Source organism: Lytechinus pictus, chromosome 5, assembly GCF_037042905.1.
Source record: "Lytechinus pictus isolate F3 Inbred chromosome 5, Lp3.0, whole genome shotgun sequence".
Classification (NCBI taxonomy): domain Eukaryota; kingdom Metazoa; phylum Echinodermata; class Echinoidea; order Temnopleuroida; family Toxopneustidae; genus Lytechinus; species Lytechinus pictus.
In genome coordinates this window covers 29,230,765-29,254,077 of record NC_087249.1, presented here as the reverse complement: position 1 = coordinate 29,254,077, position 23,313 = coordinate 29,230,765, and the positions used below count along the sequence as shown (strand labels likewise).

At 37.0% G+C, this 23,313-nt stretch overlaps 1 protein-coding gene across 1 annotated transcript; it reads right to left on the bottom strand.

The window, feature by feature from the left end:
• Window positions 1-511: 511 nt before the first annotated feature.
• LOC129262146 (guanine nucleotide-binding protein subunit beta-5-like) lies at window positions 512-11,723 on the bottom strand. The gene is made up of 8 exons (XM_064100192.1): window positions 11,400-11,723; window positions 7,355-7,533; window positions 6,370-6,446; window positions 4,870-4,999; window positions 4,130-4,273; window positions 3,302-3,442; window positions 2,346-2,442; window positions 512-1,810 (listed from the first exon to the last, which is right to left on the bottom strand). The coding sequence occupies exons 1-8, from the start codon at window positions 11,515-11,517 to the stop codon at window positions 1,632-1,634; spliced, it is 1,065 nt and encodes a 354-aa protein (XP_063956262.1). The 5' UTR covers window positions 11,518-11,723; the 3' UTR covers window positions 512-1,631.
• Window positions 11,724-23,313: the final 11,590 nt, after the last annotated feature.

Here is a 23,313-nt window from a genome sequence, read left to right as displayed (position 1 = left end):
TCTAATTTACTCCATTGGCTCTCTTTTATTAGATAAGCAGTTTTCAGCAGCTTCTTTTTGCCAAAGATATTATTTGCTAAAAAAAATATATGGTACATACATTAAGCCTGTCACGAACACATAGTCCTGCAATAGGCCAAATGACAACAGGTTTGTGTGTGAGGGAGTGGATCGCTCTTAGTACCTATACTGCAGCAGTCAACTTAATGATTACCATTGACTTTTGAGACTTTAAGACATCTGAAATTATCAATATTTATTAAATGAACATGTAAACAAGAGTGATGAACAAAGCGAGAAGATAAGAATTTAAAGGTGAATTATGAATCATTTCATACAAGAACTGGTTAAGACTTTCCATACATCCCATATACCTATCTACAATTTGAACTACATACATATTTGTCACCATGTAAATCTGAAGAAAAAAATCCAAGATTTTTACATTCTCCAATTATAATTTTTCTTCTATAATTGCATCATATGCTCACATGACCTACAACTACATTTCTCTGTTTTCATTGTTAAAATAATCACAAAAATAGATGAGGGTAAAAATCTGTCTTTTTCTCTCTTCTGCTAGCAATTCCTCCCCTGAGTCTGTCCTCTTGGTCCTTAGATTCCCAATAAAAAAAAGAAAAAGAAAACAAATGCACCCCCACAAAAAAATGACCCTAAAACTCAATAAAAAAACATTTCGTGAATCCCACAATCAAACAATATATTCCTACTTCATTCAAATATCATAGTCACTTCTATTTGCATATAAAATTTATGAATGTTCATTTCATAATGATAATATGGAAATACTAGATACTACATACTAGATTACCACAGTTTACACTTCCAAGTTCTTGCCAATAACTATTTGACCTTTGTGAAAAAAATCTACTCATGGAAAACAAACGAAGCTGGGGAGAAAAACAAATCAGAAAAAACATTGTTCATAAAGATCTTTCACATTACACATGTTCAATTTATACATCAACATTGATATTATTGACTGGTTATAAGAGTTTAAACCACATTTATTTCACATAATTTATTTTTAATCCAAAACTAACAAGTAATGAAAATACACACCATACTGTAATGACCTCCATATGACTTGTCTGTGGCTGCATACATGAAAATGGCAAGACAATCAATTGCTCATTAAGATGACATTCAACACAAAAAAGGTCTTGAGTGAGATGGTCATAGATCACAGTTAAAGTCCCAGCATGTCAAAGGTAAAAGTGTAAAGATAAAGTAGATCAAAAAGCTGCAGTCCTCATACAAAGTGGACAAGTCACTGGTCTAAAAGTAGTTTGGTCTAGCATATACCTGTATAGTAAGACCACGGAACTTTACAGAGTTCAAGAAGTTACAAGTCTATGTCAACATCTTGGCAAAAAAAAGTAGAGAATCCTCCAGTCCAAAAGAACACAGTCTTGGTCCAAATAGCAGGATCTTATCGGACCCAACTTAAATGACAATGGACCAAATCTTGGTCTAGCATGTACGTTAGACCACACTGCCTAGTGTTCTAGAAAAACCTTATCTATGTCCACATCTCCGCAAATAAAAATTGAGAGAGAGTGCCCACAAGTTCTGCAGGTCACGTTATTGGTCCAAAGACCAGATCTTACTTAGGCCCAGATCCTGAGGGTGTAGTCCCAGCTACCGGTACACATGGCAGTCCCATCTGGTGAGACCCTCAGGCAGCTCACCCTGTTCTCATGGCCGTACAGCATGGTCAAGCGATGACCTTTCAGTGTGTCCCAGATGTTGACGGAATAGTCATTGTACCCAACAAAGAGCAGGCGTCCTGTAGATGAACAAATGAAAAAATGATTAACTTGTCAAAATTTTAGCACCTCTACGTCAGCAATAAATTTTGATATAATAGAAGAACCCATGAAGAGTAAATTCCCAAATCATGCTCTACAAAGACATTTGGTTTCTAACCACTTGGTCTAATACTAGATGGAATAATTAATACCTAGATTGCCTTCACTAGTATACATGTATCTACACCTGTTAGCTCTATTATCAATTTGCTATGTATAAGGTATGATTATATAGACCAGAATACCATTCATATGTCATGAAGGATATATGTTTTCTTTGTTGAATAATATCCATCAAAAGCCATTTTCTTTTTGTTAAATGCTTTATAACATATTGGAGGTGTATTTTCGTAAGTGCATCTTTTATAAAGTTAGAAAAAGAACTTGTCACTTGCAATAGCAATGCCAATCACTTAATTCACTTGTCACTAAATCAACAACTCACCATTGACAATGAATTGTGTCTAATAATTAAGAAAGATATATTTCATAAAATGATGAAAGGTGTCTTACCACTAAGAGAGAAGTCAAGTGATGTGGCTCCAAAGATGATGCTCTCCTTACTGTAACAGCTGATCTCTCTATCAGCTCTCAGGTCATACATACGACACTGAAGAAGAAATAAAATCAATCAAATTATTGATTTGGTCTTTGATCATCTGGAAATGGCGAAGCAATAAATACATATTGACAAATGGCTTGTTAAAACCTCATATCTCTAAATTCAAAATGTTAAATGAGAGCTCCATAATTTTGAGGGGGCTGAATATACGGTATGGTACAAACTACCTGAAATGCCCCCCCCCCCCCCCATCGATGCGCCTATGACAGGAGCAAATGTACTTCTTTATGGTCAATTGATCTGTTATATGACTCCAATGAAAGTATGACAGCTTGCAGGTAAGTAACCACTGGATTGAAGCCATTCTATGGTCCTCGGACCTCGCCAATACCTTACCAAACGGTAATGGCACCTAACCTTGGCTTTGAATTCAGACCATCACAAAATCCATGCTATTAAAGATAAATGCCAGTTGTGGTAACGATTACAAACGGACTTTGTACAGAATCCAATAAAATGACCACCAAAGTGTCTGTATGTATGAATAAAAAAATATGTGGCAAAGGATTCTGGAAGAAAATTGTGTGGTTGCTGCAAAATAAGCAAAATAAGCATGACATTTCACCAAAATGTCTGGTATTTTTCCAAGCAATAATAATACACTGTCCCACATGTGTATATCTTTGTTGGCCATCTTCAGAGTGATCATTTTCAGCTTAGGTTGCATGATTTCACAAATATAAGTTGAAACTACTGTACCAGATTTCGATCTCGGATGATATGGTAACAATTAACCATGGCTTCACAGACTTTCTCATGAAATCAGTGCTTACAGCAACTACATTCACTGATCTTTAAATATCACTCTTTAGTGAGGAGAAATTGATAAGATATTTAAGGAGCTCACCGAGGCATCATCTGAGGCCGTTGCGAAGCCATCTCCGCTTGGGAAAAACCTGACAGCATTGATGTCCGAGTCGTGACCTTCAAAGGATTGGACACACTGGCCGGTCCTCATGTCCCACACCAACGCTTGCTTATCACAACCCTAATTTAAAAAAAAATACAATGAGTATTGAAATCTCTTACAGATGGTTGAAAGCAATAACATTTGGTATAATTACCAGAATGACTGTGGTTATGCAATTTTGATATAGTGTAAAAACCATCACTGCTGTGGAGATAAATCTGACTGCATTGACGTCCTCAAAGTCACGATAATCAAAGAACTGAACATACTGACTGGTCCTCCTCTCTCACATCAACTCTTGCTTGTCACAACAAAAAGAAACAAACATTTTCATCATTTTATGAAAACCTTTACACACGGATTATAGCATGCAAATTTTTCTTTTTTCATTTTCGGATTATTCTTGTCACAACCAACTGAGTAGATCTGCTGCATTGGATAAGCTTTATCAAGGCAGTGAATTGGAATTTTCCAAGGCTCCTCTTTAATATTCAGGGATCTTAAAAAAAAAATCTAGGGCTCTGTTGAACATTTCAGGGGCGAAATCAACCCAAGCCCCCATGTAATTTTCCCCCTGGTTTATAGCCATTTGGTCAATTACCAGCTACTCTAATCCCTAATTGTCTAATATCAGAGTGGCTCATATTTTAGTGTTACTATCAAAATGTATAATTTTACCAAAGCCCAAGTAGAACAATATTCACATTTTGATTCAAATCAATAGTGATTTTGCACCTCTCGGAAATATGTATGGTGTCTACTTACTCCTGATACAAATGTGTTGCAAGCTTCAGAAGGTGAAAGGTCAAGAGCCATTGCATCTGCATTATGACCATGGAAACTCTGAAGGAGCTGACCACTCTCAACATCCCACAATGCACAGGTACTATCACCACTTCCTGTCAAAATCTGAGAGAAAAAAGAAAATGATAGCATGAATCAAACATTCTATTGTAAATCTGAGGGGGAAGGGGGTGGATAAGTTTAATATTTGTTTTCATTCTCTCAAAAAATATTTCTGAATTGATTTGACATTTGTCTTTTGTCTATTCAAAATTCACATATTTCAAATACTTCTACAGCCTTTCCAATACACAAACTGTATACATATTACATAATATGAATACCATATCAGGAAAATGTGATAAATATTGTACCTTTGGCAAGGACAGCCATACACAAGAAAATTAAGAAAAGTTGGATGATGAAGTTTCTAATACATTGAAAAAAAAATATGTTGCCACGTCAAGATCAATGTACATTGTTTGGAAAATTAGAAAGGTCATACAATCTACATATCATCCTGATTTATTGGCACAGAATAGAGCAATAACAACAGTTAAAGAACATCACTAATTGAATTACTTCTTTATTTCCTTATCTCAATAAACAATGATCCGATAAGACAGAGTTTTTCAAATCCAGCCATTTTTCAAATCTACAAAAAATATCAGGGATTTCAGAAACATCCAGAAAACTGACATGTATCCCTGTTCAATACTTACCTGTTGGTCAGAGTTCATAAATGTACAGCATGAGACATAGCTGGTATGCATTGCTACAGCTCTCTTCTTACTGCTTGATAGGTCCTCTTCTTGAGTCAATTGATAAACCGAACACTTGTTATCCAGACCACTGAAATCAAATACCAAAAGAACCTTCAAATCATTCAGTGATTGTACACATGCACGCGTGGCTCAATGTACTACAGATTTTACTTCAAGTCAATAACATAGGGCAATTCCAAGTAAAAGTGGACATTTTCCAAAAATTTATATTGGCTCTATTTCAAATCTGGATCAAATTTTTCTATCAAAACACATATAGAATTTCATAAATACAAAAGGGGAACATAATTGGCCACTAATTTTTTTTCTTACGCATCTCCTTATAGGAGAATCCAAACCATACAAGAAATTCAACACATGGGACTACATATGTTGTTTTTACTTAATTTCAATTTATCAGAAAACTATTGGTTGTTTTATAAAATTTTCTTTTGGATAATCTGAAGGTCATCATTTTACATCATATCAAATGAAATTTTAAAATAGAAGTTCATTTTACGTTGCCTGTGTGTGGATATTTTTGATGTCACGCTGTAACCGTCACTCAGTAACCATGTATGGGTTTACGTTTTAAGTCGTAACTAAGAATATAATACACCAATTTTTTAATGTAATGCAGCATATTAAAGCTAGAACTACATAGAATCCAATCAATAAATCAAAATTGCGATAGCAATTTAAAGTTCACAGAGTTTGAGCAATATGTTTTATCCTCAAATATGCATGTCCATTTTGCATCACTCCGTTTGTGAATATTCATATCTCATTAATTTATCAAAATAACAAATTTTGAAAAGTGGGTTTCAGCAACTACTGTCAGGTACCATTTCTTTGCAAATAACTATTCAAATATGGGTGATATCTTTGTTTGAATGCAAAAATTTGTGTCTGAATGTCACTCCGTTACCTTGGAACTGCCCCATATCATATCTAATATGCGTAAATATATGAAGCATACTCATATAGCTTACAGCTTTTCATGTAGGTTTCATCTTTTTTCACATTTATTCAAAATGTTACAAATCTTTAAAAAATTCCTTTGTGAAAAGCTATACATCCTAGTTGCATAATTATTAAGGTCACTTCATTCTATAATCTGATTTATGTAGAATTAACCACTTTAACTTTATCATTCAGATGGCATCTTCTGTTTTATCAAGTACAGAAAGATCTGATGGAATCACATCTCAATGATTGAACACAAGCAACACCATAATAAAGTATAAACTCCACCTCTTTGCGATGAAAGGAGCATGTGATAGGTTATATCAATGACACACATGTGATTATTGATTATTTATCAGCCATGCTACGTTCGTAAAATTATACATGTTTAAATGGTGATTTGGATGACATTCTACAGCAGGGATCACTTTCCATTGTTAAGACTGATTTGAATCAATTGCAAAGATGGAGCTAAGGTTTGTGACTACTCACCCACATGCCACCATGGTACCTGAAGGTGCATAGGAACAAGCCATTACCCAAGTTGTTGGCATAGTTATTGCATGTTCCTGGTAAACAAAGAGTCAATGGTAAATCAATGAAATTCTAAAAATTACCACATAACATCCATCAGTAGGCTACTACTTGTTATAAAAAATTTACAAGAAGAACATTCAAAGAAGTGCTGGTCAATATTTGATTTCAATGTTAGTCGATTATCGCCAGCAAAATATCGCCAATAACACACTATATTGCAGAGTTTGAAATTCATGATCTACAATAATTATGAGCTGCAATTGCGTGTCTGACAATATTTTGGTCTTATTGTGTTACTGCGATATATCAACATAATCACAAAACCAATATCGAATATTCAACAATTGTAATATATCACATGATTTTGATAATTTTTTATCAAAATATTATCCAGCACTTATTCAAAGGAGGTTTCTGCCAAGATGGTCAAGCCGCCATCTCAGAAATGCTGCTAGCCACCAGTATTCAGGGCACATTATGTCGATTATTAGAAGATTCCCACAAAACAATAAATGTAACTATCAAAATGATAAGTGATATTATATTTTTTTAAACATTACAATGTCATGACTTACGCATACAGATTTTCCATTAAACAATGTCCATGTATTTCATATTTCACAGATGAAACCTTTTTCATATAAAGTGTAGTTTTTTTATTCAATAAAGTAAATATTTAAACAAATAATATTGAGTTAGTGTTCATACAAGACTATGTTTTATCTGGTTAATATACTATACAATTGAAATCAACTATGCTATGAAAATGTATAATGTACGAGCTAGTTTATGTAAAGCATTGGAATAACAGAACTTGCTCGAGCTGACATTACTTGACTCACAGTAACACTCTTCCAGCACACAAATATAGTTTCCTTGATTTTGTTCTGTGCTATACATGTCCAAGTAAGTAAAAAAAAATGGCAGATTGTAACCATACCTTGTTAGTTGTGAAAGCATCCCAAACTATGACTTTTCCATCCTGCGATGAAGTCACCATGTGCCGTTGGTCTCTCGCCCAGTCTAGACATAGAACCTTCCCTTGGTGGCCCTTCAAGATTCGCCTTGGTTTCAGGTTTAGAGGTGGCAAGGGCTCTAACCTCTGGGCAACTGTGTACACTGTAAGGTGGCGCAAAGGGAAAATTCAATCAATTACGCATCATATAGGCCTAAAGTAATAATCAGAAGTTATTCACTTGGTAGTATGGGCAACATTGAAACAAAAAGTATCAGAACACCACACTCCTGCAATTTTATGAGAATGGTATTCTTCTTCACTTGTTCCAAAATTATGTTTTTCAAGACATGCCAAAGTTTGCTTTAGCAGGATCCAAGTTAACATGAAATTCAGTCCATCAAAGTAGATAAAGCTTCCATAGCAATTGATAGTGTGGCTGATAGCAATAGCTGATTGCATTGATAATTGTGTATGATCAATCATTAAAAAAAACAAGCCCCACTCCCAATCAAGAATTTTGGTTCCTAGACTCAAAGTAAGACATGAATTTGAGATTTAACATTTAAAAAATAAATATAGAGATGAGAACTGACATTCAGATGCAAAAAAATTGTTTAAAAAAAAAACGAACAAAAATAATTACAAAAAAATAGAAATAAAATTCAACAAACTTTTGTTTAATAAAAAAGGGCATTTGTGCTAGGGTGGATTAAATTGTTAAACAATATTGGAAATGTAAGTATCAAAAGGATGAGGTCTTGAATGTAAAATCAGCAATAGAAGCAAACAGCCAATATTGAAGACTTTCCAACAGTGCATTTGAATACTTGCTTTGCAAAAGGATAAAATACATAACCCCTTCCGAACTGAAATTTTGTCTCAGAGAGATAAGAAGCCCATTCATCTAGTGTATTGATAACAAAACATAGTATCAAAAAAAGGACAGATAATTTAGTAGGTGGTGAAACAGGTAATTTGTTAATCGAGAATATGCTTGTTAGACATACTATTTCATCTTTTGCAACAAATGCAAACAACAGAAAATTTGAATTGGTCTCCCAAATCATGCTGGAGAAAGTCTAAAACAATTGGACACAAAGATAATTGACAGAACTTAAGTTTCTCTTTCTGATTTGAAGATAATCTGGAAGAGGGTCTAATTATTTTATGTTCAGGTGTTTGACCACTGAAACTGATTGTTGCACTCAAACTTTCAACACCACTATTGGACTTGATGTCTCTGATAGATTGAAAAGCCATGCATCTGACATTTGGATAAAACAAAACCAGTAAAAATGATCTAACATTCACTTTTTTTAAACACAATTTTCAAAATCTAACGTTAGATCTGAATTTTTTTAGAGGTGAGGAATTAAAATATGTTACATAAACCAAAAGCTTAAGTCTCTTTTATATTGGTTATCATTATTCATACATTGTACACGCTATGGTACTTCTTGTTTTTAGCGCCTCTAAATATCCATTATTATTATTGGTTGTTCGACTGAACTCCCTTGGCTCCACTCACCAATTACAGAGACCAAAGCAACCAAAAAATTACTTTTTTTCTTTCCAGGGCTCTTTTTGGAGAAACTTAAAAATTTTCCAGGGCTACTTTTTCATTTTCCAGGGCTCTTTTTCCACTTTCCAGGGCTACAATTTCTGGAGCTATTTCGCGGCTTTTTTGCGTTTGTGTGTGTGTGTGTGTGTGTGCCACATTGAAGGGATGCTGGTCAGCAGTGCAGGGCTGCTCTGCTGCAGGCTCTGCTTTAACAAGATGTACTGTACATGCGGTGCGTTCAACGCTAGCGGGCGTGTATATTTTGCTTATTACATGACGTCATCCAGCCACTGCCGAGAGCCAATGTATGAATGAAAATATAGTAAGCATGCGCAGTGCAAGCCTTCCATAGCCCCACACAGTATTCCACCAAAACAAGTGTGCAATACTCTATCACCTCGTACCAAAATCGACCTAGAATTTCACTTTCCTATAATTTATATGAATTATGAAAGGTATTCTCGGAGGATCTATTTTCTCACCGATACCGAACAGGTAAGCGAATTTCGATTACTTCTTGATTTTCGGTCAAAATCTTACGAATTAGCGTTGATATAGCATCGTGTTCGTTGGAGTTTGTAGAGTCTATCGCAACGTGTCCAAAAAATTACTTTTTTTCTTTCCAGGGCTCTTTTTGGAGAAACTTAAAAATTTTCCAGGGCTACTTTTTCATTTTCCAGGGCTCTTTTTCCACTTTCCAGGGCTACAATTTCTGGAGCTATTTCGCGGCTTTTTTGCGTTTGTGTGTGTGTGTGTGTGTGTGCCACATTGAAGGGATGCTGGTCAGCAGTGCAGGGCTGCTCTGCTGCAGGCTCTGCTTTAACAAGATGTACTGTACATGCGGTGCGTTCAACGCTAGCGGGCGTGTATATTTTGCTTATTACATGACGTCATCCAGCCACTGCCGCGAGCCAATTTATGAATGAAAATAAAGTAAGCATGCGCAGTGCAAGCCTTCCATAGCCCCACACAGTATTCCACCAAAACAAGTGTGCAATACTCTATCACCTCGTACCAAAATCGACCTAGAATTTCACTTTCCTATAATTTATATGAATTATGAAAGGTATTCTCGGAGGATCTATTTTCTCACCGATACCGAACAGGTAAGCGAATTTCGATTACTTCTTGATTTTCGGTCAAAATCTTACGAATTAGCGTTGATATAGCATCGTGTTCGTTGGAGTTTGTAGAGTCTATCGCAACGTGTACAAAGTCAATTGATTTCCGGGTTTCGGAGCGTCGCGTGAATATGCATGAAATTGCCGAGTCTCGATAATTTTCGATGATACTGGAGCGATCCGATCACGAACCAAGACCATTTCCCGCGTAGACAATGTGACCGGATATTGTTATCGATACTTTCGCACGCAGTCCGAAGGAATTATTTTGGCGACCACGTAGTCATGACGTGATCTGCGCGATTGGCCAATCAGCGGTCTCCGATTCGCTGAGCCGAGACGGTCTATTCGTTGTACACAGTCTATGGACAATTTGCCACTGTGAAATATACAGTGTTGACGGGGGCGATTATGAGTTTTGCAGTCGCCCTCGTGTGAATGTTTTTAGCCCTTTTCCGGGGCTCTTTTTGGACTTTCCGGGGCGAATTCGCCCGCCGCCCCCGTGTAATTTTTTGGTTGGACCAAAGTTCTAACTTGATCTGTACAGGGATTCAATGGCCATATAGTTTGGATAAACCAGGGAAGTGGGAGTTGCGCGACAGCAGAAGTCACTGGTTTTTCTTTTTAAGTGTTCCATATGCACCCCCCACCAAAATTTAAAATAGATTGTTGAGACTTCCAGTTCGTTCACTTCTGATTTTTTTAATGTTGCTTACCTTAGTTGGGACTCTAACTCACCTTGTTTTATCTGCAGTCCAGACCTCTTCCCGCTATGATTATGTTTCTCTAAAATAGTTTTTTGAGCACGAATCTCTTCGATTAAAATAGATTTTAAAGCGATGTTTTGGTAGATGCAAATTTTGACCAGCGCTAGAATTTTGACATCGCTACTCATTGCGTATGGTTTTCTATGTAAACGGAAATGTCACTTTTTCATGTACACAAAGTCTGAGGAAATGGAATTTCCGTTTTCAGACATGCTGAAACGGAATTTGAGACTTTCTGAAACGGAAAAGGCAATTTTTAGAAACGGAAAATCACTGTCCCTAGTTACCATTCATCATTATACATGTTTAAGATCTCGTCTTACAATGTCTTAAGAAGTAAGGTAAGGCTAAGGTATATTCATAATTATAAACAGATATCATCAACGACAACGCGACAATGGAAGAGATACATCATCATTCAGAATCACAATTCAGTTGAACGTCAATTCAGCTTACACAAACATACGCGTATCGGACTACACAAAATAGCACTGTAGTTAATCTACGTGTTCACCACAATTCGAGAACTCATAGTGGAATAACAAGCCACTGATCATAAATAAAAAGAAAATACTTACTTTCAATATCATTAAGTTTATGCCTTTCTTCTAATAGTTTTTGTTTCAAGTTTTCTGCTTCTCTTGTGAGAGCTGTTAATGTTTCCTCTTTCACGGCATTCCCATCAGTGACGGCCATTTTTGCTATGTTTTCTGTCAATCACGCATGCGCTTTGAAAAATCAGAGATGGATGCGGATGGATGCTGCATGCATCCTTTGCTAGCATGCACAAAACGATACCTGCCTGTCAAACTTCCTTTATTCCCCCTACAAATTCCAAAAAGTCTTTACTTATCAAATTGTGAATATTCGATCGACAACAGTCTTTATATGCCTTGATATTTATCATATAAAGTTTTCAGAGAATAACAATTCTGGCAATTGTAATAGGAACTCGAAAAGTTGCTGGCACCCTGTCACCCTAGCATCCAACTTCGGATAATACAAGTTCAGTGGCGGATCCAGGGGGGTGGCGCAGGGGGCGCGCGCCCCCCCTAATATTTGAGCGGCGCCGAAGGCGCCGCTCAAAAAAATATAAAAGAAAAGTAAAAGAAAGAAAAGGCGCTGCTTGAAAAAATGAAAATAAAGGAAAGAAAAGAAAGGCGCCGCTTAAAAAAATTATACACTGATATAATATTAGCAACAGTAAAGGAAAGACTATCCCCCAGCAAAGCACAATCATAATATCATCTTCCTTATCTTTTCTTTTAACTACCCTTTTCCCAACAACTTCGCCTGTTAAAAATAATCAGCAGTGCGCTGCCTGCATATAACTGGCGCCAATCAAGAATAACCAGCGCCATTTGGTTATAAATCGGCGCCAGTCAAGAAAAATCGACGCTGCCTGAGTTTTTAACCGGCGCCGATTAAGGATAATCAGCGCCACCTAAATCTAAATCGGGACTGGACAAGAATAATCAGCGCCATCTGGTTATAAATCGGCGCTGCCAGAGTCTTAACCGGCGCCGATCAAAAATAATCAGCTCCACCTAAATCTAAATCGGCGCCGGGCAAGAATAATCGGCGCCATCTGGTCAAATCGGCGCCGGTAAAGAAAATTCGGCGCTGCCTGAGTTCGTAACCGGCGCCGATCAAGGAAAATCAGCGCCACCTATATCTAAATCGGGGCTGCATGGTCAAGAATAATCAGCGCCATCTGGTTATAAATCGGCGCTGCCTGAGTCTTAACCGGCGCCGATCAAGAATAATCAGCTCCACCTAAATCTAAATCGGCGCCGGACAAGAATAATCAGCACCACCTGGTTAAAAATCGGCGCCAGTCAAGAATAATCGGCGCCTCCTGGTTCTAAATCGGCGCCAGTCGATTGTGAATTGCCGCTGCCTGAATCTTAGGTGACGTCGGTAAAAATAATCAGCACTACTTGTTCTAATTCGGCGCCGGTCAAGAATAATCAGCGTCCCCTGGTTCAAATAAATAGGCGCCGGTAGAATAATGAAGAAGGGCCTTTTGCCAACCAAATCTAGATCGGCGCCGGTCAAGAATGATCAGCGGCACCTGGTTATACATTTTATTGTTGAATGGTCATAACAAAGCTTATCGCATGCCCTTACAGAGTGGACTGGGGCGGGGCAGTTGCCCACAGATGTCATGAAATCTTTAACGTATTAAAAAATCCCAGAATCATACAAATTTTGATCTTATTTTCCAATGCTTTAATAAAAAAAAAGATCAGTCACTTTTCTTCTTTACACATTCCACATTGTGCCACCTCTATGGCCTTTGGTGTAAGACAGCTACTATATAGTGTTTTATGAAGATGATTCGATATTTTAGTCCAAAACTTTGCTAAAACCCGTTGCTAGTACCGGGAGTGTATAATTACGCAACCAGACGTATATACCTTAAACCACTAAATATCATTTTCAATGTATAAATACAGTTTGTCAGTATCTTTGTTTTAACGTTTAAATGTTTACGCCACAAAATTTGATTTATTTTCATCTTCCATTAAGTTAAATATTATTCATCTGATCACTCAGGAAGAAGTTAAAAACAAAGCCAACGATACCTGTAAAACTGGAGAACTACGTATTTCCAAAGCTCTGTCTTGAATGATCTCTTTCTGAATTCAGGTCATAAGCATCATATTCAGTTTCACCAAAGTAGTCAGCAAGCGAGATTGAGCTACACCACTCGTTCTTCATTTAAAATCGTGCTCAAATTGTCAGCTTCTCAGATTGGAATATAAAGATTTTCAGCTCGCGCTTCGCGCTCGCATCATTTCTGTAGCAAAACCCCATACTTTTCATGATTAAATAGGTGAATAGAATGTCCTGTTTTCAGTTCTAAACGTCAAAAGAACTCCCGCTTCGATTTGCAATAATATTTAGTTGGCTATAATCTTGTTCTTTATTACAAACGTCCATTAAACTGTCATTTTATTTCAGATCGAAATATCAAAATTTTAAGCTCGCGCTTCGCGCTCGCATCTATTGTTTTTTTTTAGATATCCATCTTAATCATTGGTACCAAAAATGCATAGAATATCAAGCTTTCTGGTCAGACTATAAAGAAATTTCAGCTCGCCCTCGGCACTCGCATTATCTGTGTAGTGAGATATGTATCCTCTTAATGAGTTACTACAAACAGTCCTAAACAGGCACCTTTTTCCTGTTTTCAGGTCAGTATACTTAAAAATTTAAGCTCGCGCTTCGCGCTCGCATTAATTTGTTGGTGAGATATGTGTCTCTATCTCATGAGTCATATAAATATATATATATATATGCATATTTGTGTGTGTGAGTTTGTTTGTTTTGTGTGATACCGAGCGCCTTTGGAAAGTTGATTCATGATTTTGCCCCCCAAATCTGAAAAAAAGGATCGACGCCCCTGTGTATATATATATACATATAGTAAAAAAAAAACTTGTATCTCTATTATTATACAAAAGTATTGGCCTCATCGCAATAAAAGGGTTAATACACGAACGAGATTTTGAAATCGCACATAACATGCATAATTTGTGTTACTTTTTGCTTGTTTCTTTCTTTAATAAGTTTTTCAATCTCTCTCTTTTTATGTTTTAGAAAGATTATATGTTTAAATTGATATATATTTTCTGTTATAATGAGATATGTTTAAGTGGACTTCAGGGAATGGTCGTACGCAGCAAGGGGGAAGGGGGGGGGGGCAAATTCGCGATCAGCTGTTGTGAAAAAAAAAATTCCTTAACATTTCATGAAAACTATGAAAAATGTGCAAATGTGAGATGTGCACCAAATACTTTTATTACACTTGTAAAAAGAATAATCGCCCCATTGAGCAGCTCGGTCCGTTTACTCTATCGTTTTTATTTTTATTTTCAAAAATTTGTTCGAGTCTTGCCCCCCCCCGGAAATATTATCTGCGTGTAGTCATGAAAAATGGCATGACTGGAAATCCTACATTTTGAAAAGAGCATTTGACAGGGTCAGACTTTACCCCTTTTTCAACATTTTCTTTTATGGCGCCGGTGAAGTGCAAAATTATGTGCGCCGCTCGGCAGTGCGCCCCCCCTTTCGCCAAAAGCTGGATCCGCCTATGAAGTTCCTGATAAGTGTAGGCCTACTAGTAAAATCAACATTACGTTCAACAAAGGAGAAAAAAAATGCTTGTAAGTTTTCGTTAGTAAGGTGGTATCAGAAATGATATCGAAAAACTAAACAAGGAACCAGGGGCCGATTGCACGAAAGGGTCTTTCCAAGGACCGTCTTTCGCGTCGCCCATCTTTTATGATGCGCTGTATGCGGGATTTTTCTTAAATGTATGATAAACAAATAAAATTCGTTAGCTAGCAATTAAATCAATTTGAATACAATTTCATGATATATCACATCATTTTATAAACAAAGATTTTGTTTACTTTAACGGATGAATAAAATATGTTTGCTGGTAATTTATTTAAAATGCGTACTTTCACATGGCGCATCATAATAAATCGGCGACACGAAAGACGGTTCTTGCCCTTGCAAAGAACCTTTCGTGCAATCGGCCACAGTGCTATTTTTTTTTTATAGAACCTCTTCACCAGTGGCGTAATGAGCCAACAATTTTGAGGGGGCAAGGGGGCCAGATATCAGGCAAATTTTTTAGTTTCAATATTTTTATTACAAAAATCAAATTTTGTGATAGATTTTGACATAATATTCAGAACATAATATCATAATATGTACCCTTCTCTCTTTCCTTTTTCCTTTTTTTTCTTGGTCGTTATTTTTTTTTTTAGGGGGGGGGGGGGGCAAGTACCCCTCCCATCTGTACACCACTGCTCAAGTTCGCCACCAAAAGGGACCATGTTTGCCAGGAGAATTCATTTCAGGAAGATGAATGATTTATTTCCTCGAAATGTTTTAGGTACTAAATATTTTGTGATTACAAAAAAGGGCATACTGACACTAAGATCAACACACCCTCTAGGAGTAATCAAAATTTGTTCAACACAAGGTTGACTTCAGTTTGATGCAAAGAGGGGTGATAGAAAGTAAGTTATCTCGACTCATTTCAGGGTACGGGGCAGTATATACAACGATGACTTTAATAGGGAGATTGATATAATAATTGAGAGTGATATATGGTATAAGGGGACACGAAATACAATCCTAGTTCTTTAAAGTGGCGTTCAATAAAACTGCGGGACCCCAATTTGTGATACTCATTAAACACACAGAGGCCGTAAACTCGAAAGGGAATGTATACAAAGGATGACACAAATGGATGGTTGTAGTTACATCAGTGCGAAAGTAACAAAATCATTACATATCACGTTGTTAATGACGTAAACATTGATCGATCCTTTGAAGTTTTACAGCTTTGTTATCCTTCACCACACTTCCTGACTCCACTTGGTCTCATTTACTTAGGCCTATATGTTTTTATTATGACAAACTAAAACTTCCTGTGAACATTTTTAATGTTACAGTATTAGTTTCACAGCAATGATCTTTCCGATGGCATAGTGGCCTATGAACGGGGTCGAATGTAATTCATCTTTATTTCTTCGAATGAAGTGATATGATCTAGCATTATTAAACCTCCTTATCGATATTTTTTGCGTATCTAATTTTGTGAGAATGATATCATCCTCACAATCAGGGGCGGTGTCAGGGTATTTTGATTGCGGGGAGTGGGGACAAGACCGCACAAATCATCATCATCATCATCGTCATCGTCGTCTTCATCAACTCCATCATTATCATCATCATCATCGTCACCATGCATTATCATCATCATCGTCATTATATCATCTACATCATCGTCATCATTATCATCATCATCATCACCATCATCATCATCATCATCATCATCATCACCATCATCATCATCATCATCAACATCCTCATCATCTTCATCATCATCATCATCACCACCACCATCATAATCATCATCATCATCATCAACATCATCATCATCCATGGAACGTAAAAAAGGTGTTGGTATGCTTGTTTGATTTCCTCTATTTATTAAATTAAATCATGAGGTGTGCTTGTCCTGAAAAATTTTACGGTGGACCAGGGGCGGATACAGGATTTCGAAGGGGGGCACATTTTCCCCGAGAAAAAATTGACAAGCAAAAAAAAAGGGTTTCACCTAAAATTGAAGGTTAGTATGACAAGCAAAAAAAAAAAGGGTCCTCACTTGTGTATGAGGCAGAGCGACATATTCCCATTAAAATTATATGTTGTGACTTTCAAGGGGGGGGGGGGGGGGTGGAGGCAAGGGCCGGATCCGCCAGTGTGTTGGACCTGGTTATTACCATACATACATTTAAACACTATTTAATTCAGAACCACCATTACATGATCATAGGCCGTCAACCTTACATGCTTAACCTGGAGTCTGGCCTGGATAATACCATGTCATGACCAACATCTATGGGCAGATTTGGTTACTATCTAAATGTAGTGGCGGCCTGGGAGGCGCAGGTGTGTTAAGGTTACATGTTATACATTAATCTCTTAATTAGAAGTCTGCACATGATTGATTATAACTTAAATTATAAGGGTGTCTAGCAAATAGACACCCACGGATTGACGCCATCGCTTGAATTGTAAACAACATGGTTGTTAATTTTTGATTTTTTTTTCTAAGAGAAGCTTAATTTAATTTTTCTTAATTATTTTTTTCCACACCCATATGAAATGTGAATAGTGTGATAGGTTTGAACAGTTTGTAACTTTCTGAGCAACATTTTCTCTCTTGTGTATATTTTACATATTTGGTGTAATTCTGTAGGCCTACGTTCAGGGTTGCATTGTATATTAATTTGGCTTCATTTTTTTTATACATAGGCGTAATAGCATCTGTGTGAGAAATAATAATTCCTTTTGCAATCATTCACATGGTATACAGAGTTAAGAACAAAGCTGTTTTAAGTCTCATGATATTATACAACTTTGGAAAGACATCGTTTGAACGAATTTTAAATAACTTAAAAAACCTCGGCTTCCTCCTGTTTATTAGCATTAGCCAGAACCTTTCACTAATTAACTTACAAACAATCATTTTTATTTTGATGACCTTCATGCTCTTAGATCAGTCGTGACATTGATGGATGAAGTACTCTCGTGGAGGTCATATTCCACGGGGACCAAAGACCTAGATTTGTCAAAATAATTCCACCGACACTAAAGATGACTGATGACTGTCCATCAATACACCTACACACGAGTCACACCGGGGAACAGAAGGGGGGGGGGGGGGGGGGGGGGGGACCAAACTATAGATTTATTTCCCCCACATTTTCCTCCATTTTGTTATTTCGTCACAGTCATGTATGACCTACAGATTTTATGTTATGGTTATTTGATGAGCCTGCAATGTAGAGATGAAATCTTGAAAGAATAAAATAACAATTTAATAAGACAAAAAACTTTCGACTTTTTTCACAACATTGAAAATAACAGAAAATGTTGTCAAATTTAATAGATTAATTATGTGTACATATAGTAAAGTTGAACTTGCGGTGTATCGAGGACATGTATTGGGTACTCATTGATGATATTTGTAAGGTAGGTAACTTGAGAGAATGTAAGTGAGAGAACATTATCTTGACTCTAGCTGGTGATTTATTGCCGTCAGATTATGGAGCGCAGGCGTCATGGTGTCGCATCATGATAAATGATAGCTGATCATTTAAAATATCATGTAAATTGATTTTAGAAGAAAGATTCATCGTTGGAAAGCCCATTTTATACGATGTTCATAAAATCGAGTTACTAAGAGCCCTTTTCGATTATTTATGTCGATGAGCACTAGCTACAGATCTCTGTAAGATGAAGATTCTAATTATCGCAACGTTATAGTTTTTGTGCATCAGATTAAAAGTAGCTTAAGCCCCAAAACCCCCAAAATGACCGAAACATACTTTTTTGCAGTGTTGTACTTTACTATTCAACATTTTGTTTCACATTTAACTGAATGTGACCAATGAAAATAGCCTCATGCAAATTTGTAATTTTTATTTGTTGAAAACTTGAATTGGAAATGAAACTAGTTGTATAGAAGATAGTAGTGAGTTTATGATCCATCATCAGTGCATAGGTCTACATCCAAGTAATTCTTCTCATTGTTGTTAGACATGAGAACCTGATTAGTTAGGATGCTCGTTTAGTAAAGAAACACTGCCATTACAGCCTACTATTATAATACGATATATGCCACAATGCCTTTCTATAATGCGTCGCTTCCTATTTAAGTGGAAACCATACATTAACACGGGCAACAATTTTGTAATTTGTGCGTTTTTTTAGTCTTAAAATTTCTGTATACTGTCGCTAACAGTATCAAGATCCCAAGGCTATAATGAGTTCACCTTTTTGCCACACTATATACTCTTATATGTGCATGGTATTGTATTGGTACATCGCATCATATGTAATGCTAAACATTGAACTCATGTGTGCTGCCCTCAGACCCTAGTACTATCAAGGAGAGTGATATCTCCTTGGTACTATCTTCTCAGAGAATGTAATCGAATCCATGTTTTCCTGACATAATTTCCGCCAGATGCAAACATCGAGGAAGCGTCGAACACAATTTATGACTTTGTCAAATCTACAAGAGGTTCTTCCCCGGAGTCACCAATAATTGTTCTCGGAGATGTCAGCCACTGTGAACAACCCCTCGGTGACATGTAACTGTACCTAGCATGACAAGGTGAACTAAAATCAGTGCTATTGTTCCATTCCCGAATCTTAAGTGCATGTGTAATTCGACATGCGATAGTAAACTCTGATCATAATGCTGTTCGTCTTCTGCCCGAATATCGACAAAAACTTATATAAATAGTAAAAATTTACGAGCACAAAATGTATGAATGTATCCTTGTCGATTTATATTTGTATGTTTTATCGAAAGTAAAAGTAAACTATCATTGAGATATACTCTATAAAAAAGAAGCGTCCCCTGAACTCTTGACTCAACGATACACCTATCCTTCCTTAGTTTCTTTGATGTTACCTACGCGTACTTTTCAAGGCCCACCAAACCAATCATCGCTTATCTATCAACTGTGCAATCAACGAAGGTGTTGATAATGTCATGACCTCCGTTCGGCTAGAATAATTGACAGCCGCAGCTGATGTCTTTTTCCCCTTATTATCATCTCCGTTTAGAAATCCTTACCATGGCGCCATATTTGACTCCCTCCAGAAAAGGGTTATCAAGAAATACACACAAAAAAGGCGTCATGAATTGATGGAAATCAACCAGAAGATGATCGCTTCTTACTCTGTAAGTTTGCGTTTTATTGTTACAAGATATCTATAACCATGGTAACGATGAAAGGCAAGTGAAAATCCCAAGTTTAATGAAATATTTGTCTAATCCCCTTCTTTCCATATAGGGCAAGATTATTTCGACGGTGTTTTTATCAGAATAATTTGGAAAGTTTAGTGGATGTATGGTCAATCAATGAATTGTTAATATTTATATTTGTATTGTTTAGTCTTTATAAAAATATACCGGATATTATCAGAGGCGTAATGATCGAGCCCCCCAAACTGGGGAGGATGGGGGGGGGGCATGTATGGCGTATCGGGAAACATGTTTAAAAAATGTATTGCAAATATCCAATTTTGTGATAGATTTTGACATAATATTGAAAATTAATATAATATTTCACCCTTCTCTCTTTCCTTTTCTTTTTTTTTCTTTGGTCGTGAACTGTTCGGTTTTTTTTTTTTGGGGGGGGGGGGTGGCAGGCACCAACAAGCCCTCCATCTATACGTCAGTGACTCATAATGCCAACCTGTAGTGGAAGAATGCAAAAGCGGTAGAATCGGCGAGGGAGGGTCTCCCAGGGCCAGAGGCATTTCAAATTTTGATATCAATTTGACACTTTTTAAGGCACTTTCAGATCTGAACTTAATGTGATATTTTAATTATGATCTTTACCCCCAACCAATAAAGGGTGTATATTTCTGGCAGGCACTTGTAACAAAATGATATAGATTAAATCAGAGTGATCAGTTTAATAGTCGTTTATCAAAATATGAAAAATATTCTTAAAGAAAAAATTACATCTTTATATTTATATTACGCACATCCTGGTCTGTATGCAAATGAAGGGACTGATGACGTCACTCACTCTTTCTTTTGTATATGATATATACCATTTTTTCCTCATTGTCCTGTGATAAAACATTGAAATTATCGATTTGGTATTTGTAACGGCCTTGGCACATTTCACATGCTTTTCTGTTTTGATGTGTTTTCTGACATCATTTATTCCTCCGTGGGTTATTTTGAAATCATAAAAGCAGGCCCTTTAAAATGCAAAAGAATTTCCTCTCTTGGATGGTGATATCTATTCGAACTCATCACTTTAACTGGAGCAGTAGGTATTGTCATACCAAGGTTTTTGTTTAGCCTTATCCGCCATATAGGCCTTCGAGTTCCTTATAAGCCAATGCTTTGCATGCAGTGGCGTACCTAGGATTTTCCAAGGGGGGGGGGGGCAAATTCGTCCGCCAAAAAAAATAAATAAATAAAAGGTCTTCAACCGCAAGTAAAGGACATTTCGCACCAGAAGAAAATTGACAAAAAAAAAAGGTCTTTTCAAAGGAGGGGCCCACTTAGCTCGTCAGGGATCAGTTTTGACTCGTCAGGGGGGCAGATATACGTCCCTTGCGGGTGTTGTGACTCGTCAGAGGTGGCAGTCTGCCCCCCCTGCCCCCCTTATAGGTACGCTAATGTTTGCATGTGTTTAGGGCCACCGCACACCTTACGACCCGATTTGTCTACGACTGGTCTGCGACTGAGTAAAGGAAAGTCACAGCAGCTGCTCTTGAGAACGCGGTATCAGTTGCTAAAAGCAAAAAGCGCATGCGTGAGTCGCAGACAGAAGGGTAGTTGGATCGCAGGGTGTGCGGTGTCGAGGCTTGCGATGAATGTCCCTTTACTCAGTCGCAGATTTGGTTGTCACGCTCTTGACTACATTACCCGTGCCCACGCAACCCCTCCATTGGCAAGTACGCTAGTGCCTGTGGGCCTATTGTATTTCGGAGGATAATTTGGTTATTACTTTTATTTTTTTAAACAGGCTGAAAAAGGTAATACATCTATCATACACACACCCATCACAACTCTACCAAAATGATCACATTTCATTCATGTCATAGTGTGTGTGTTCCAGGACATTAAGAACGTTCAGATGTCGAGCTCTCTATATCACAATCAGACTATAAATAAAAAAGTGATATTATGGGGAACAATACTTTTATCGAATACCTCGAATGTTCGGTGTATTGAACATACCATTTCTAGTTTTCATTCTTTTTCACTTTGACGATTAACATCATTGGATGCTCAAAGGATTCATCGTTAGGGATAAAGGTAAATGATAACTTGTTCATGATTCACCAACATGAGCAACAATCCCATCCGGTCTGCCTATGACTTTTTTCATAGGCAGGCATCACGCAGCAGGTGCTGTGTTACCCTTGTTTGTGAACCATGAACAACTTGTCATTTATCATTGGATGCAAATATCCCTTTTTGTAGGACCATTGGGTTAATTCGAGTTCATTAAGTTCTTTCAGATTTATTCGAAGTTACTGAATATCTTTCCTCGGCTAAGATAAAGAGCTATCAATTTATTTATTGGTTCTTGTATACTCGATAGGCCTATACCATTAACTGACCTCATGCATCTACCTTTCAACAACGCCGTTCCATCATTCACCTTTACTGACGTCAGTGAATAATAATTAAAGTGCATGACACATTTAAAGTACATCTTAAGACCTATTGCTCAACCTTTAATACATTGACAACTAAATGTATATGTATATTTTTAAAGAAATAATTTGTTTTGTATGCATTTAAGGTACACTCTCTGTCATCACATCACACACTGGTCTGACTGGCTTCCTATGGGGGCTGGTGCCCTTATTTGCTAGGACGGTAACTGTGGATTTCTTTGCCAATTTATTTAAATCTATATTTTGTAGTTGTTTATTATGTATAAAATATTTGTATCCAAAGGAATTGTTGCTGCGCTAGCGCCATGAGCGTCTCTGGACGGTGTGTGCGCTCAAGAAGTAACTCGATCAGTTGACAGGTTCCATGATTAACCAGACGGTTAGGATCTAAAACAAAATGAAATAATGTTGGCCGTTATGCAGGGTCAAACAGGTAATAGATTACCTTTACCAGGTTTAAAAAACAGATGCTGTGCAATCGCAATGCAAGATTCCTGAGATTTTTGATGGGGGCAGCGCACCATCGGGGAGGAAGCAAAGCTGAAGAGACCGGGTTTGAGAGGGGATATCCTCCGATCCTCTCATTGCAATAATTTTTTTTTTGTTTATGTAGTATAAAGTGTATTCTGTTTGCCAACCCCAGGCCTCCCCTTTTTCTTGAGTTTTCTTCTTTCTTTTATTTTAATTCTTCTTCTTTTAGAGGAAAAAAATGTATTTAAAAGTATCACAAAA